The following is a 15175-nucleotide window of genomic DNA, read 5'->3' as shown; positions in this document are numbered from 1 at the left end:
GTCCAATCATGGGCTTTTAAAGCCCATTTCCTGTTCCATTGCATTATGGTCGGTTCTGGTTGCCGAATTCCGAACTTTTTGGGCAAAAAGTTCTAAATTCGGCCGAACCTCGAACAGCCAATGTTCAGGTCGAACCGATGGTCGACCCGAACCGTTCGATCATCCCTACTTGTCACAGCCGTTACTCCACATCGTAAGACCCCAATATAAATTTATAACACTTTCTTACAGCTTTAAACACTTCAATTGCCTTCTTGCCGCTGACTTCACATCTTTATTTTTCAAGCTGTAGATAAACGGATTGAGGACAGGGACAGCAGCCGTGTTAAATAAAGAGAACAGTTTGTTGGAGTCCAAGGTGTCAGTTGACTTTGGCCTTAAATACTGGCACACGAGACTTATGTACAGAATTATAACAACAGTGAGGTGTGAGGAACAAGTGTAGAAGGCTTTGCGTCTTCCAGTGGTTGAATGAATCCCAAGTATGGTGGCTATGATGAAGACGTAGGATATGAAGGTAAGGAGGAAGGGGGTGAAGCTTACTACCAAGAGACCCTCGATGAAAATGATGCGCTTCAGCAAAGTGGTGTCACTACAGGATAGTTTCATGATTGGCAAGATGTCACAGAAGTAATGATTGATCTCATTTGACTTGTAGCACGAGAATCGAGATATGGCCCACATGTGAGGTATAACTTCTATGAAACCCAACACCCAACAAACTATGGCCAAGAGAATGCAAACTTTGCTGTTCATGATGATGTGGTAGAGCAAGGGGTTGCAAATAGCAACGTAACGGTCATAACCCATGGCTGTCAGTATGAGGAGCTCGCTGCACGTCAAAGTAGAAAAGATGTACATTTGTGACATGCAGTTGGCAAAAGAAACCGTTTTATCCCCAGACATGTAAGACAATAAGATTTTATGAAGGGTGATTGTCAGGCAAAATACATCAAGGAAGGACAAGTTGCCCAGGAAAAAATACATTGGGGTGTGAAGACGAGTATCCAGGCAGACCAGGAAGAGGATAGACATGTTACCAGTAACTGTAATTAGATATATAAACAGAGCAAAAAGGAAAACCAAGGCTTGGAGCCCGGGAACATCAGTAATACCTTTGACAATGAAATATTTAATCGGGGTGTGGTTCCACACACCCACATCTTGAGAGGCATCTGACATCTGGAAAAAGAAAACCAACAAACTTAATGAGTAGAAGTTTATTTATAGCCCCCCTTTTTTTTTCCATTTTGTATAGAACAGGGAAGAGTTAGACCCCTATCAATGTGGAGAGGCTACTGAAACAAGCTGCTACATTCTTATGTAAAAATCTATTTCCATTTTTTAGGAACCATGGCGAGTACAGTCGCTTAGTGGTTAGCACTTTTACCTTGCAATGCTGGGATTCTTGGTTTGAATCCCATCCAGGATGGTAGCTATGGAGGCCACACTCCAAAGACATGCTGGTAGGTTATTTGGTTTCTGTCTTAAACTGAACCTAGTTCATACATGTATATATGTGAGATGGGGACATTAAATTGTAAGCTCCTTGAGGTCAATGCTTTATATGAATGTACAGTATGTAAGTCCAGTCCAAGATGTCACCAGCACACCATGTTCGGATAAACAGACATGACATTTTAATGTCACCAATAGAAAGCAGTAATGCTTTGTGGCCACCAAGGGGCTCTTCATCCCACTACTACCTCAATGGCCTTGAAGTGTTGCTGCTTTCAGTTGGTGGCATAAAAGTGCCCTGTCTGTTTATCTGAACATGGTGTGCTGGTAATATCTTGGGCTGCCATCTTCCATGCATATGCAATATATAAAGTACTGTGTAAACTGGTAACGCTGTATAAATACCTATAAGAATAAGTAAAATTGGTTAAAATAAGGTGCTTTTAACTGTGAAGATTGTTTTTGTGCCATTTCTTCAATCAATCACCAAGGCCCCAATGAAGGGGGCATTTTAGAAGCCCTGAAACATGTTGAGTCGTTTAATAAGCACAGTTGGACGTTTTTAACAAATAGTTTGGTGCTCCTTTGTGGATTCTGTCCAGAGTGTCCCCTTGTGGCACTTTTATGTATGTGGAGCTGTCTCACTAGGGAGATTAAAATACTCAACATATACTGTCTGCACAAAAGTGGATTCCAGCATAATGTTTATATTCAGTGCCTCCCAGCTACAGTTCAAGAAAAGGTTTGTAGCGCCCCCTTTAGCAAGGCTATCAGGTTAAATTTAGTTGTTGACTTCACTGTAGCCAGTGGAGCAGTGATCTATTACTTTTGTCTGATCGGGCATCCTATATTGGGTTTTTGGTTTCTACCACTTGCTTCTGGAAGAAGCTTCCAGAATATAGGGCAGGAAGAATCAAATGTCCAGTATAAACATGTATTCTGTCCCAGCCAATCCATGGAAAGAAATGCCCAGAAGGTAATTGGGGAGGTCTTGCCAGAGTGTTTTTCCTCTCCTGAGAAAGAGAAAAAATTGCAGTCTGGGCGCCAGCAGGGCCTGGGCTGAGGGCCTAGAGAGGATTGCTAAAATGAATTTTGCTAGAGGGCACTGTTTGAAATCCTAGTCTGAAGAAGGATCTTTCATCTCCCTCACTGGGGATCTACCTCTGGAAGCTGGGTGGCAAAAAGAAACTGAGCCATTGTAAGTAAGGGTGTCCCTGTGAAGCATTAGTTAGCTGAAGGGTCTAAGTCCAAGCCCTTTGTCATCTGTAAGCAGTTGCCCAGGATGCTGGTATAGAAAATTCACCCAGAAGGAAGAACAGGCCCATTAAAGGCCTGGCGCCATAATGCCACTAGCAGAAGCAGTCTGTATACCTCAAAAACCAGATTCACAGCCTGTTCAGACTGTTTTTTAAAGGCAACACCCAGCATCCAAATCTCAGTATCTGCCACCATATGCATATAAAGGAGAAAGTAGTAAGGGAGAAGATGCCTGCATGGACTGGTTGTGGCCATCTACACTCTTAGAGACTGCCATCTCTCCTCCTCCTCCTCCTCCCCAGGAAACAAACATAAGAAGACACAGGCCTGAGTCTCCAGAATTTAAACCCCAGAGTCAACCATTGGAAAGTCAAGCAGGCCCTCCAAGTTCCCTGACTGCAGAGGATGCAAATACTTTGCAACCATCCAAAGAACCAGAAGAAGAACCAGTTGGAGAGGGGCCATCCAAACAGAAAAAAAGCAGAGTAAAGAAAACAATTTGGCCCCCCAAAAGGCTTATGATATATTAGGTAAAAGTTCTAAAGAATTCATTTTCACCACTCAAAGGTGGGAGGTGACTCAAACAAACCCCCTTACACATCTAGGTGACCCATCCCAATATCGGTGGTTTATGGAAAAGACAACCTTACTCCAAATGGTGGGAAGTTCCCTTGTACAATTCCTATGCCAATGTAAATCAGCTGGTTTTGTTTATGTATATTGTTTATGTTGACTAAGGTTTGCCTTTAGTTGTTTATCAGGCTTATTTAAAGTTATAAACACTATATGCCATAGGTCTCTGTTGCTTCTTCGGGGACCCATGATTTTTGGCAGGGGTAGTGTGTAGCCAGGTGCTGGCTAGAGAGAGCAAGTTAGGACACTGAGCTGCAGCTGCTCTCTTCCCACTTCAATTATAAGGATGAATCAGTTAACATCATTGCACCTCCACTCAGCAGAAGGGAGCTGGCAAGCAGAAGAGTTCAAGAGACTTGAATGTTGCTGCACTGACTCTTGGGAGATGTGGTTCAGAAGAGGAGATATGTTGTGGGAGTCAATTAGCTATTGGCCTACAGTTCCCTGAGGAAAGGAGAGCTCTGTTTATTTTCTTAGCTTCCAAAGGGAGCAACTTCCTCTTGCTGTGAGGAGGACCAGAGTGACCACATCTCTCTAGCTGGGTGTGCACCTACTTGACACCAGCCTGCGGCCTGAGTGGGAGAGTGGAAGGTGAACATCTGAAGTTCTGAGGACCAGAATCACGTTGATATCTGAATAGAAGCCTTTTTCACTGCATGCAGACTTTACTGGCACTGTACTTTACATATAGTTACATAGTAGGTGAGGTTGAATAAAGACAATAGTCCATCCAGTTCAACCTTTGTAGGTGTGTGTGGCTGTAATCATCTCACATACCCCTGAATGTTCTGATCCTTGAGATGTACATCTAAGAGTCTTTTGAAAGCCACCAAACTTCCCGCAGAAACCACCTCTTGTGGTAGAGAATTCCACAATCTTGTAGCCCTAACAGTAAAGAACCCCTCACGTTGCCTGAGGTTAAAACGCTTCCCCTCTAGACTCATTGTATGCCCTCGAGTCCGCATGCAATCTCTTCGACTGAATAGCTGTTTTTCTATGCCGAGATCACCATTGAGATATTTATAAATAGCTATCATGTCTCCTCTCAGGCGTCTCTTCTCCAGGGAGAATAAATCAAGCGATTGCAGACGGTCTTCATAATTAAGGTCCTCAGATCCCCTAATCAGTTTAGTTGGCCTTCTCTGGACTCTCTCCAGCTCCAACACATCCCTCCTGAGGACTGGCGACCAGAACTGGACAGAATACTCCAGATGTGGTCTGACCAGAGTTTTATAAAGTGGAAGGATTATAGTCTTATCTTTAGAATACATCCCTTTCTTTATGCATGCTAATATTCTGCTGGCTATGGCAGCTGCCGCTTGACATTGCATGCTATTGCCTAGTTTATCATCTACCAAGACTCCCAGATCTTTCTCCATTTTTGATTCCCCCAAGGGTTCCCCCCCTAACGTGTATCGTGCTTTTATGTTTTTAGTCCCCAAGTGCAAAACCTTACACTTCTCCACATTAAACCTCATTTGCCATGTCGTTGCCCACTCTTATATTTTGTCCAGGTCATTCTGTAGGATATCTGCTTCATTCTGTGCTGTTATTGCCCTGCCCAATTTTGTGTCATCTGCAAAAACTGATATCGAACTACTGATCCCGTCCTCAATGCTGTTTATGAATAAATTGAACAAGGTTGGTCCCAGGACTGAGCCTTGGGGGACCCCGCTTACTACCTCAGACCAGTCTGAGTATGCGCTGTTTATTACCACCCTTTGGACACGCCCTTTTAGCCAGTTCCGTATCCAAGAGCAAACCCTGCGGTCAATACCTGCAGACCTTATTTTATAAAGTAAGCGCTTGTGGGGAACTGTATCACACTTTTAGCGAAATCCAGGTATACCACATGCACTGGTCTGCCCCTATCTAGCTCACAGCTCACCTCCTCGTAGAATGTTAAGAGATTGGTTTGACAAGAACGCCCATTTGTAAACCTGTGCTGATTGCTGCTGATGATTTTGTTGTCTTTAGCAAACTCCACGATATAGTCCCTTATCATCCCATCCAGAAGTTTACACACTATCGATGTCAAACTGACAGGCCTATAATTTCCCGGGATATGCCTCTGCCCCTTTTTGAATATCGGTATCACGTTAGCTTTCCTCCAATCCCCTGGTACATTTTTTTCAGTGTCCTCTGTAACCATCCTCCCATCATCGTTAATTATGTGTGCAATATGCTCTGCCCTAGTTTTTTTGCTGTAGATATATTTAAAGAATTTCTTTGGGTTCTTCTTACTATCCTCCGCTATTTGTCTCTCAAAGTTGATTTTAGCCATTTTGATTTCGTATTTTCTTTTCTTATTTGCCTCCTTGTATTGCTCGAAAGTCGATACTGTGCCCTCCGATTTATATTTCTTGAAGGCCATTTTTTTCCCCTAATAAGTTTTTTAACGTTACGGTTTAGCCAGTCAGGTTTGGCTTTGTCTCTTTTAAATTTATTTCCCAAAGGAATGCACTGCAAGATGCATTTGTTTAATATGTTCCTAAAGCATTCCCATTTTTCCTCCGTGGTCAGTGATCCCAGGGTTTGGTCCCAGTTTACCCTTTCCATCAATGAGCACAATTTTGGAAAGTTTGCCCTTCTGAAGTTTAGGGTTCTTATGTTCCCCGCTTGCCTTGTTATATTGTTATTTACCCTAAATGTGATCATCCTGTGATCGCTAGAGCCCAGGTTGTCCTGGACTCCTACCTCCGAGATTAGGTCTGGGTCATTAGTGATCAATAGATCCAGGACTGCATTTTCTATAGTAGGAGAATCCACCAACTGTGACATGTAGATGTCCTGTATATAGACGGGCCTTCTGTGAGTGTGCAGTCCCCTCTTCCCAGTCAATGTCGGGATAATTGAAGTCCCCCAATATGATGACTGATCCCAGTTTTGCCACTTTACCCAATAGTGATAAAAATTCCAGCTCTACCTCCTCCCTTTGGTTGGGTGGCCTATAGCAAACCCCCACAATTACTTTTCCCCTTTCTTCTTCCCTATGGAGTTCTACCCACACGGATTCTAACTCCATACTCATCCCTTCCGTAATATCACTCCTCTCTATCACCCTTACATTGTTCTTGACATAGAGACATACCCCTCCCCCTCTTTTTCCTACCCTGTCCTTCCGGTACACCGAATACCCTTGGATATTGGCTAGCCAGTCATGTGAGGGGTCGAACCAAGTTTCCGTTATTCCCACAAGGTCTATGTCTTCCTCATGTACTAACATTTCCAACTCATCCATTTTGTTAGCTAGGCTTCTGGCATTAGCATATACCCCTCTTAGTTTTGTGGAAGTTGATCGTGAATGGTGATTATGTTTATTCCTGTTTGGTCTGAGGTTTTCCCGCACAGACCCCCCAATTGACGTTATGGAACTACTGTCCCTGCTGACTCTACTACTGCCTTCTGTCCTTTGCTCCCTCCTGACTGACTCTACTTCTGAGCCCTCCCCCCCCCCCGTCTCCTAGTTTAAAAGCCCCTCCAACTTGGTGGCCATCTTTCTCCCCAAATGAGCTGTACCGTCCCCATTAAGGTGCAGCCCATCCTTACTAAAGAGCCGGTAGCCGACTGAGAAGTCAGCCCAGTTCTCCAGGAACCCAAACCCCTCCTTCCTACACCAATTCTTCAGCCACTTGTTAAGTTCCCTAAGCTCCTTCTGCCTCTCCTGTGTGGCTCGAGGTACAGGCAGTATTTCAGAGAAAACCACCTTGGAGGTCCTATTCCTCAATCTATTACCTAAGTCCCTGAAATCATTCTTTAGGATCCTCCACCTTCCTTTTACTTGGTCATTAGTGCCCACATGCACCATGACTGCTGGGTCATCCCCAGCCCCGCCCAATAATCTGTCTACCCGATCCACGATGTGCCGAACTAGAGCGCCCGGTAAACAACATACTGTCCGGCTCTTTTCGACAGATTGCCCTCTCTGTGCTCTTGATGATTGAGTCCCCAACTACCACAATCTGTCTAACCTTTCCTGAATCTCGGCCCCCCTTCCTCCTGGAGCCGCCACTCCCCTGGCAGCTGGGGGAGGGCGCCTGCTCCAGCACTGCCACCCCTGAGCTGATATCCCCCTCAACCTGCAACTTATGTGCACCACTGTAAAGAATGTGCCCCAACACTAGCTGGCTGAAGAACTAGGACAAAGGATTTATAGCTGCTTTATAACATCTTAACTTAGTAGTGCTACAGTTTATATCGTGGTTATGACCCACTAGGTAAATACACTCTCTCTATTTGGTTTAGTGATCATTGTCATGAAGACAGAATGTGAAAAGATATCAAAACTTTGGTAGTTGCACCAGAACCAGAGGTGAGGTTAAACCTTCCAATGGGGACAATTCTTCCAGTGACAAAAGGTGATTGCCTCTCACTTTGTAGAAATTTCCTCTCACTTCCTCTCACTCTGCCAAAGTGAGGAGAATTCATCTCTTACTTAGACAATGTCTCTAGAACAGGTGTCCACACTGGAAGATTTCCTCCTACCTTTTGTTTTGGGGACGACTCAAAAATTTTGGATTTCTCCCCAATTTCTTTTTGAGTTTTGGATAGGGTAGGGAACGATTGGAACGCTATCACTGTCTGCGTCCACCCTGGGGACATTCACCCTCTCTATTTATCCTGGCAGCCATTGTCCCCACTAAAAGTGAAGGAGATCTAAAATTATTTCTAAAAGACCCCAGATCTCTCCATAAAGAGGACCTTTCATTGTCCATACTATCACAAGGGATGTTGTTCGTCCCTTGTCGTAGCAATAAAAGTGCTAAAAAAAAAAAGTTACTGGGTAAAAAAAAAAAACTCAAATGAATAAATAATGGAATCAAATTTACATTTAAATTGGCACCCCCCCCCCTAACATGCTTGCGCACAAAGGCGACTGCACACGTCTGCCCCGAACGCATAGGTACACAGAGGTTGCACCACACATGTGAGATATCATTGCAAACTTTAAAGCAAGAGCAATAATTCTAGCACCAGACCTCCTGTGTAGCTCTAAACTGGTAATCTGTAAAGGCCTAAAAAACATTGCCACTTAATATCTTTAAATACCATTGTTTAGTGCCATTCCATGGGCGTGCGCAGTGCCAGGACAAGGTCATCCAGAGCCCAGGGCAAGGATGCCAAACTGCGCCCCCCCCCTTCCCTTAGGGTTAGGGCCAAGGCACCCCTCCCATCCTTGCAATAAACTATTACACCCAGGGCAACCGATCCTCCTGCCCACCCCTTGTCCCGGCCCTGGGCATGCACAATTTTAAAGCGTGACATGTTAGTTATCTTTTATTTGGCATAACATCATCTTTTATATTTGACCAAACAGTTGGGGATTATATTGTGTTTTTGTGCATTACAATTCACTAAAATTAAAAAATGTGTTTGTAAAACTGCTGCGCAAATACTGTGTGCCATACAAAATTGCAACACCCATCATTTTATTCTCTAGAGCCTTTGCTTAAAAATATATAGTTTGGGGGTTCTAAGTAATTTTCTAGCAAAAAATTTAGATTTTTTACATATCTGTGCAAAGTGTCAGAATTGGCCTAGAGCTGAAGTGGTTGACTAATGAGAACAAATGTAAATCTCTATGACAGGCTTGCATTGCAGGGTCAAAGCTTTAAAAAATGGCTATGCTTGGGTATTTATCATTTTTTTTTTTTTTTGGGTATTTATCATTAGGAAACTGTTCGGGGCAGAAATTTTAGGTATGTTTTGGCTGCAGCCAAAGCAAGTATATTTGTGAATGCAGACTTTGATGCCCTAGCGCAGCGTGCTCTATGGTTTATAATCTACTAGTTTATTTATTTTTTTTTACAGTTCACTTTATTGATATCAGTACATATGTGCAATCCAGTTCCTACATTAATTAGGCGTGAAAAATCACCAACGATCAGACAGACCCCAAATGCTTAAAGAAAATCATATTTTTATTTTAGGCATGCCACCCTTTATCTCGTGTACTTTCATTCGCTGGAGCTTACATGCTACAGCAAAACTTACTTCTTAGAAAATTCACTGCACATAGATTGGGATATGTAAGCACAAAATATAATAAATTGCAGCTTACCAGTCCCTGCTGCATTATTTTACATTTATTTACAAAACTTTCACAAGTAAAGTTTTTACAAGTGCAGAAAATTACCTGTTGATTCTGCCACAATTCTGATGCCCTTGTAACTTCTTGTGCACTGAAAAGAAATCTCAAACAATGCCATCCGATTTATCATCTGCTCTATCTTCTGTGATGTACAGAACACCTCCACCCTATGTAATGGAGATAAGGGCAGGAGGCATTGTACGCAATCCAAACCAGGAGAGCAGCCTGATTTGACAATGCTGCTCTTCCATAGATACAGTACAGTGACTAAGGCCCCTTTCACATGGCTCCGTACTGTCAAAGGAGCTGTTTTGCTCAGCTGGGGATCGATCCGCCGAGGTGTCAGATCCCCGCTGTCCCCTATGGGGGAATTGAATGAGAACGGACCGCCTGTCTGTTCTCATCCGATCTGATCCGCCAGACGGATGGAAAATAGGGTTTCCATTTGTCCGGATTTGATGGACAGGATCGGATCGGATGTCAGCGAACATGTCTCCGCTGACATCCGATGCCCCAAAGAGATGCATGGAGCATCCGTTCAGATCTGCCTGAAAAACTGACAGGTGGATCTGAACGGTCCGCATGTGTAAAAGGGGCCTTATTGTTGCCAAAGAGGGATGTAGCACCCTTCTAGGTAGGTGCTAGGAAAACCATAAGGGAGACCCTGTCCAGGGCCGGCGCTACCTGTAAGGCGACCCAGGCAGTCGCCTAGGGCTCCACTCAGCAGGGGGGCGCCAGCATTCTACTTGTTGCACCAAGTTGCACTGTCTGTCCTGTCCGCAATGACTGTATGCCGGCGCCCCTCTTGCTGCTGTGCTGCTTAACAGTACGATCGGCTCGGCCTCGGCGGGCGGCGGCGCCCTCGGCTCGGCGGCTCACTCTGTCTTTCTCTGTGTGACACTCACACAGAGACTGTGACAGGCAGCGCCGCGCGTCTTTGCATCACTGCAGTGGAGCTGTGGAGGTTCCCCCTGCCCTGCCAATGACGTCGGGCGGGCGGGGGGAGGCCCGGGAGCCGGAGAGGAGAGCGGGGGGAGCCGGGGAGGAGAGCGGGCGGGCGGGGGGAGGAGACCGGGCGGGCGCAGAGCGGGAAGGACACATTTTGAATCAGAGGAGCAGCAGATTCAGATGCAATAGTGCAAGAAGGACCAGTCCAGTCCCTGCCCCCGGCCAGACCCCCAGATCCAGGAAGATAGAGAAGGAAGAAGATCCATCCAGGAGAAGAGGACCTGTCCGACCACCTGGTGCCATTTTGAACACGCATAAAACGTGAGTGAAAATGTGCATTTTAAATTGCTATATTCAGTGAGGTGAGGGAGGGGTAACATTACATTTATCCTTGGGATGGAGTATACTGTAATTGTTTTATTGTGGCTGTTTTAAAAAATCTTCTCTACTTCTCTTGTCTTGTGCTCGGCTCCCTATTGTATTCTGCCTAAGGTCCGGTTCACACTTATGCGATGCGGGAAGGCTGCTAATTCGCAGCGTGTTCCCGCATCGCAAACGCACCCCTGGCAGTTCACACTGCCATATGTGATACACAGGGGGTGTCAATGAAATTTTAACGACACCCCCAGTTTGATCGCATATCGCAGTGCGATCTTTAGTGCCGGTTCACATATGTGCGGCTGCGGCGATCGCATGTAATATCGGAGTGCACTGCTCCTTCATTACATGCGATCGGGTGTGCAGTGCGAATTCAGCCATACACTTTATATGGCTAAATTCGCACTGCACCCAGAGCAAAGACGCACAGGACTCTTTTCTCAGCCGCATCAGGATCGGATCGCACAGCGGTTCACACTTGTGCGATCCAATCCTGTGCGAACTGTCAGATTGTACTGCGATATGCGATCAAACTGGGAGTGTCGTTAACATTTCATTGACAACCCCAGCGTATCGCATATGGCAGTGTGAACTGCCAGGGGTGTGTTTGCGATGCGGGAACACGCTGCATATTCGCAGCCTTCCCGCATCGCATAAGTGTGAATCAGACCTTATAGTTAGCACAGAATCGGATCGCACAAGTGTGAACCACTGTGTGATCCGATCCTGATGCGGCTGAAAAAAAAGGGTCCTGTGCGTCTTTGCTGCGGGTGCAGTGCGAATTTAGCCATACAAAGTGTATGGCTGAATTTGCACCGCACAGAGATCGAAGGAAGGAGCAGTGCGCTCCGACATTACATGTGATCACCACAGCCGCAATAATGTGAACCGGCACTTAGGACCGGTTCACATTTGTGCGATCACAGAGATCACATGTAATTCGGAGCGCACTGCTCTTTCATTACATGCGATCTCTGTGCGGTGCAAAATCAGCCATGCAGTTTGCACTGCGAGATGCAATCTGATCTGGGGGTGTCATTAACTTTTAATTGACACCCCCCCTGCGTATCGCATATGGCAATGTGAACTGCCAGGGGTGCGGATGTGATGCGGGATCACGCTGCATATTCGCAGAATTCTCGCATCGCACAAATGTGAACCGGGACAACAGGCGCTCATAGCTGCAGGTGAGCAACCGTCGTAGGTCTACGCCGTTTTGGCTTGAGGGCCAGCCTGTCGCAGACCCGCAGTAAAAATGTGTGGCGTGTATTTTTCTCTTAACAACTATATGTTGTATTGCACTTTCAGAATGTTTTGTATTAAACTATTAAAATTTGCACTTTATTTTACATTATGGCTTTTTGTGCTTTGGGGGGGGGGGGGGGCGGCAATTTTTATTTTGCCTAGGGCGCCAAAAATCCTTGCACCGGCCCTGACCCTGTCTGCTTATCAGGGGGGCCTGATTGTTCAGCTAGGCTGTCATGTGTTTCCAGGTGTGCCTGTTGAGCTTGGGGAGTCTCCCCACTATGTTCAATGAGGGCTCTTATTGGACAGTGGAGGAAACCTGACCGATAGCACACCAGGGCTTGTATCTATCCCAAAGGGCAGAATCTGCCGCAATGCATCCTGGGAGGCGATATAAGTCTGAGGGGGACACATGACAGAGTGTCTTTGGCGGGAAGGTGGTTGACGGCTGTCTCTCCTCCTGTCAGCATGAGGAAAGTGTCCTGGGCAGTCGGCCTAGAGGACGGAAGGCTGAGCTGAGCTACAGAGAGGGATCCAGTGTGCTGAGGACCAAGTGGAGCTGCTGGGCAGGGGTTTCCAGGAAAGGAAAGTCGTGAGTACTGTAAACTGACCAGGGGTCTACCTTGGATAGGGGACCACTCCAGAAGGTCAGAGGGATCCAGGAGCCAGCTTACCTGTAGAGAAAGCTTAGAAAAGGGGGTGCCTGCGTGTAAGCCCTGAAGATAAGTGTGTGAGAGAGAGTGCCGATGCGGGCCCTGAAGCGTACAAGTGTTCAGCAGTGCAGCAGTGATAAAGTAGTTACCTCAGCAAGGAGTGCCAAAGGGAGCTTCAAAAGGACTGAGTCACAAGGAGGTGATCAGGAGTCAGTTCAGTGTTAACAGGCAGCAGGCCAGCGTTAACCGGCATTGACCGGCATTGACCGGCATAAAGCCAGCATCAAGTCAGCGCCAACAGGCATTTTTCAGTTGTCCCAGCAAATTGTGCATAGTTGAGCCAAAGGAGTATCCCACTCATCCCTTCTCCCATCCAAGTTACTAAATAAATATAAAAACCCAAAGATACTGGACTGGTCATTGTCTCAGTGCTCACACTTCTAAAACATGCCTAAATGTGCTGTTGTTGTTAGCAGTAACCCAGGTGGACCCACATCCAGCACAATGGCTGGGAATTCTGCTACAGGGACAATAGGGGTTTATTTATAAAAAAAAAATATCTGGGTGAATGTCACAATTTTCGCCCAGATGTAACAAATGTTCCCCATATATTGTTTAATACAGGCATGTCCAACCTGTGGCCCGGGGGCCGCATGCGAGCCCACTGTCTCCTGACAATTTTATTTTTTTTTGCTGGGGAGGAAGGAAGTTGATTTAGGGGCATGGCCACAGCGGCTTCCAACTAACTGTAGGCAGAGGCTGCCTCTGGGGGGATCATCCACTAGTTGTGTTAAATATTTGCTGGGGGGCAGGGGGGCGCGGCAGCTTGGGAAGGGCACAGTGCCGTTTTATTACTTGTATACCTTAACTATAGTATATATTTTATATGCGGCCCGAGAAAAATTCTCTACACTCAGTGTGGCCCAGAGAAGCCAAAAGGTTGGACACCCATGGTCTAATAGGTGTATTTCTTATGAATGTCAGCGCTATCTAGTGGCCATAATGCAGTATGTTCCTGATTGAGGTATTTCAGGAAAATGCAGCATTATGGCCACCAGATGGAGCTGATGATCATAGGAAATAAACCCATTATACAAAATACAGTGTAAATGTGTTTTGGTTGGGCAAATGCTTGTGACATTCCTCCAGCTAAATTTTTATAAATAGACCTTGAACTGAGTTACTGGTGGGATCAGGCATTGAAGAAAAAAGCCTTGAAAATGAAAATGAATGCAGCCACTAAATCTAAGAATATGTAAGCTACCATATGTTTGTTTAGATATGATTTAATACTGTGAAGATATGATCTGGTTGTCCGAGACAGATGTGCCGGCATAACCACATAAGGTTTTGTAAACCAGGCCCATTGGACTAACCTAAAACCCAGACAACTAGTATTTTTAGAATGAACGTTTGACAATAGGAGAACAGAGGTTTCCTCGAAGCAGGCTTTAAAGAAAAAGATTAAAAAAAATTAAAATAAAATAAAATAAAAAAATCGAAATAAATAATGTTCTATGTTTAAGCAAAATGTATGAATTCATTTAGAATAAAAAAAAAAGGAGCAATGGCAGGAAATGACGGGATTATGTCTATCACAGGGATGGGATATCACTTACCTGCACAAATAAATCCATTGTGCGCTTTTCGGTGGGGAGTTTGTGTTTTATAATTTTGCAGGTGAGATGAAAGGTCTCTGTAGATGTAAATATTGAATCTCCAAAGAGAAGCTGATTAATAACGCAGAGCTCACTTTGATAAATGTAGAGTAAGTAATGGGAGGAAAACTCAGAGAACAAGGACTTTGGGGATTTACTGTATGGGCAAATGTTCAATACAAACAAATGACTGTAAAGAGAAAGTAAAACTCCAAGTAAATATTAAACTTTGCAGCCCTTATGTATTCATAAAAAATGATTACTTCTATCTAGCTTTGACAAAAATATATACAGTAGAACAGTCCCCCCCCCCCCCCCCCCCGCAGACTCCCCCATGCAGCAATACTGAACCGCTTATCTTCCAAGTTGAACGATGGCCAGTGTTATTTAAGCCACTTCTGCTGACTCGTTAATAAAGGATTCGTCAACCTGGGGTCCTTAATACTACAAAATAACGACACGGACTGCGTGACATGGGTTTAATACGGCCACAGCAGCCATTTTTATTGACCAAAGAATAAATACCATAACAATAAAACGTACCAATAAGTGCAAATTCAACAATATAATTCTAACAATGCTTAAACCAGAAGGGGTCTTTGGGTGTCCTTAGACACGATTGTAACTGTAATCGTCCATGTCCTCAGCCGCGCCCCAACTGGCTCAAAGATGTTACAACACCACACATACTTCCATTTTTCCCCCCAGGGGACCTTGGAGGACCACCACTAACCAAATGAAAGCACCACACCTTAGATGGGCCCCACAATTCTTTTAACAATTTACTTGCTCACTGACCCACCCCCCCCCCCCCCCCCCACAAAAACCCCTTGACCTGCCGCTGCTGTTACAAA

General features: G+C 45.1%; 1 protein-coding gene across 1 annotated transcript; it reads right to left on the bottom strand.

Moving 5' to 3' along the window:
- Positions 1-225: 225 nt before the first annotated feature.
- LOC309560406 (olfactory receptor 8D1-like) lies at positions 226-14300 on the bottom strand (the record flags this gene model as incomplete). Its single annotated transcript, XM_082264043.1, has 2 exons — positions 226-1182; positions 14283-14300. The coding sequence occupies 2 exons, from the start codon at positions 14298-14300 to the stop codon at positions 226-228; spliced, it is 975 nt and encodes a 324-aa protein (XP_082120169.1).
- Between the last annotated feature and the right edge of the window lie 875 nt (positions 14301-15175).

This window comes from Pelophylax lessonae, assembly GCF_965119305.1.
Source record: "Pelophylax lessonae genome assembly, chromosome: 7".
NCBI classification, from domain to species: Eukaryota; Metazoa; Chordata; class Amphibia; order Anura; family Ranidae; genus Pelophylax; species Pelophylax lessonae.
This window is presented reverse-complemented; position numbering and strand designations above follow the sequence as displayed.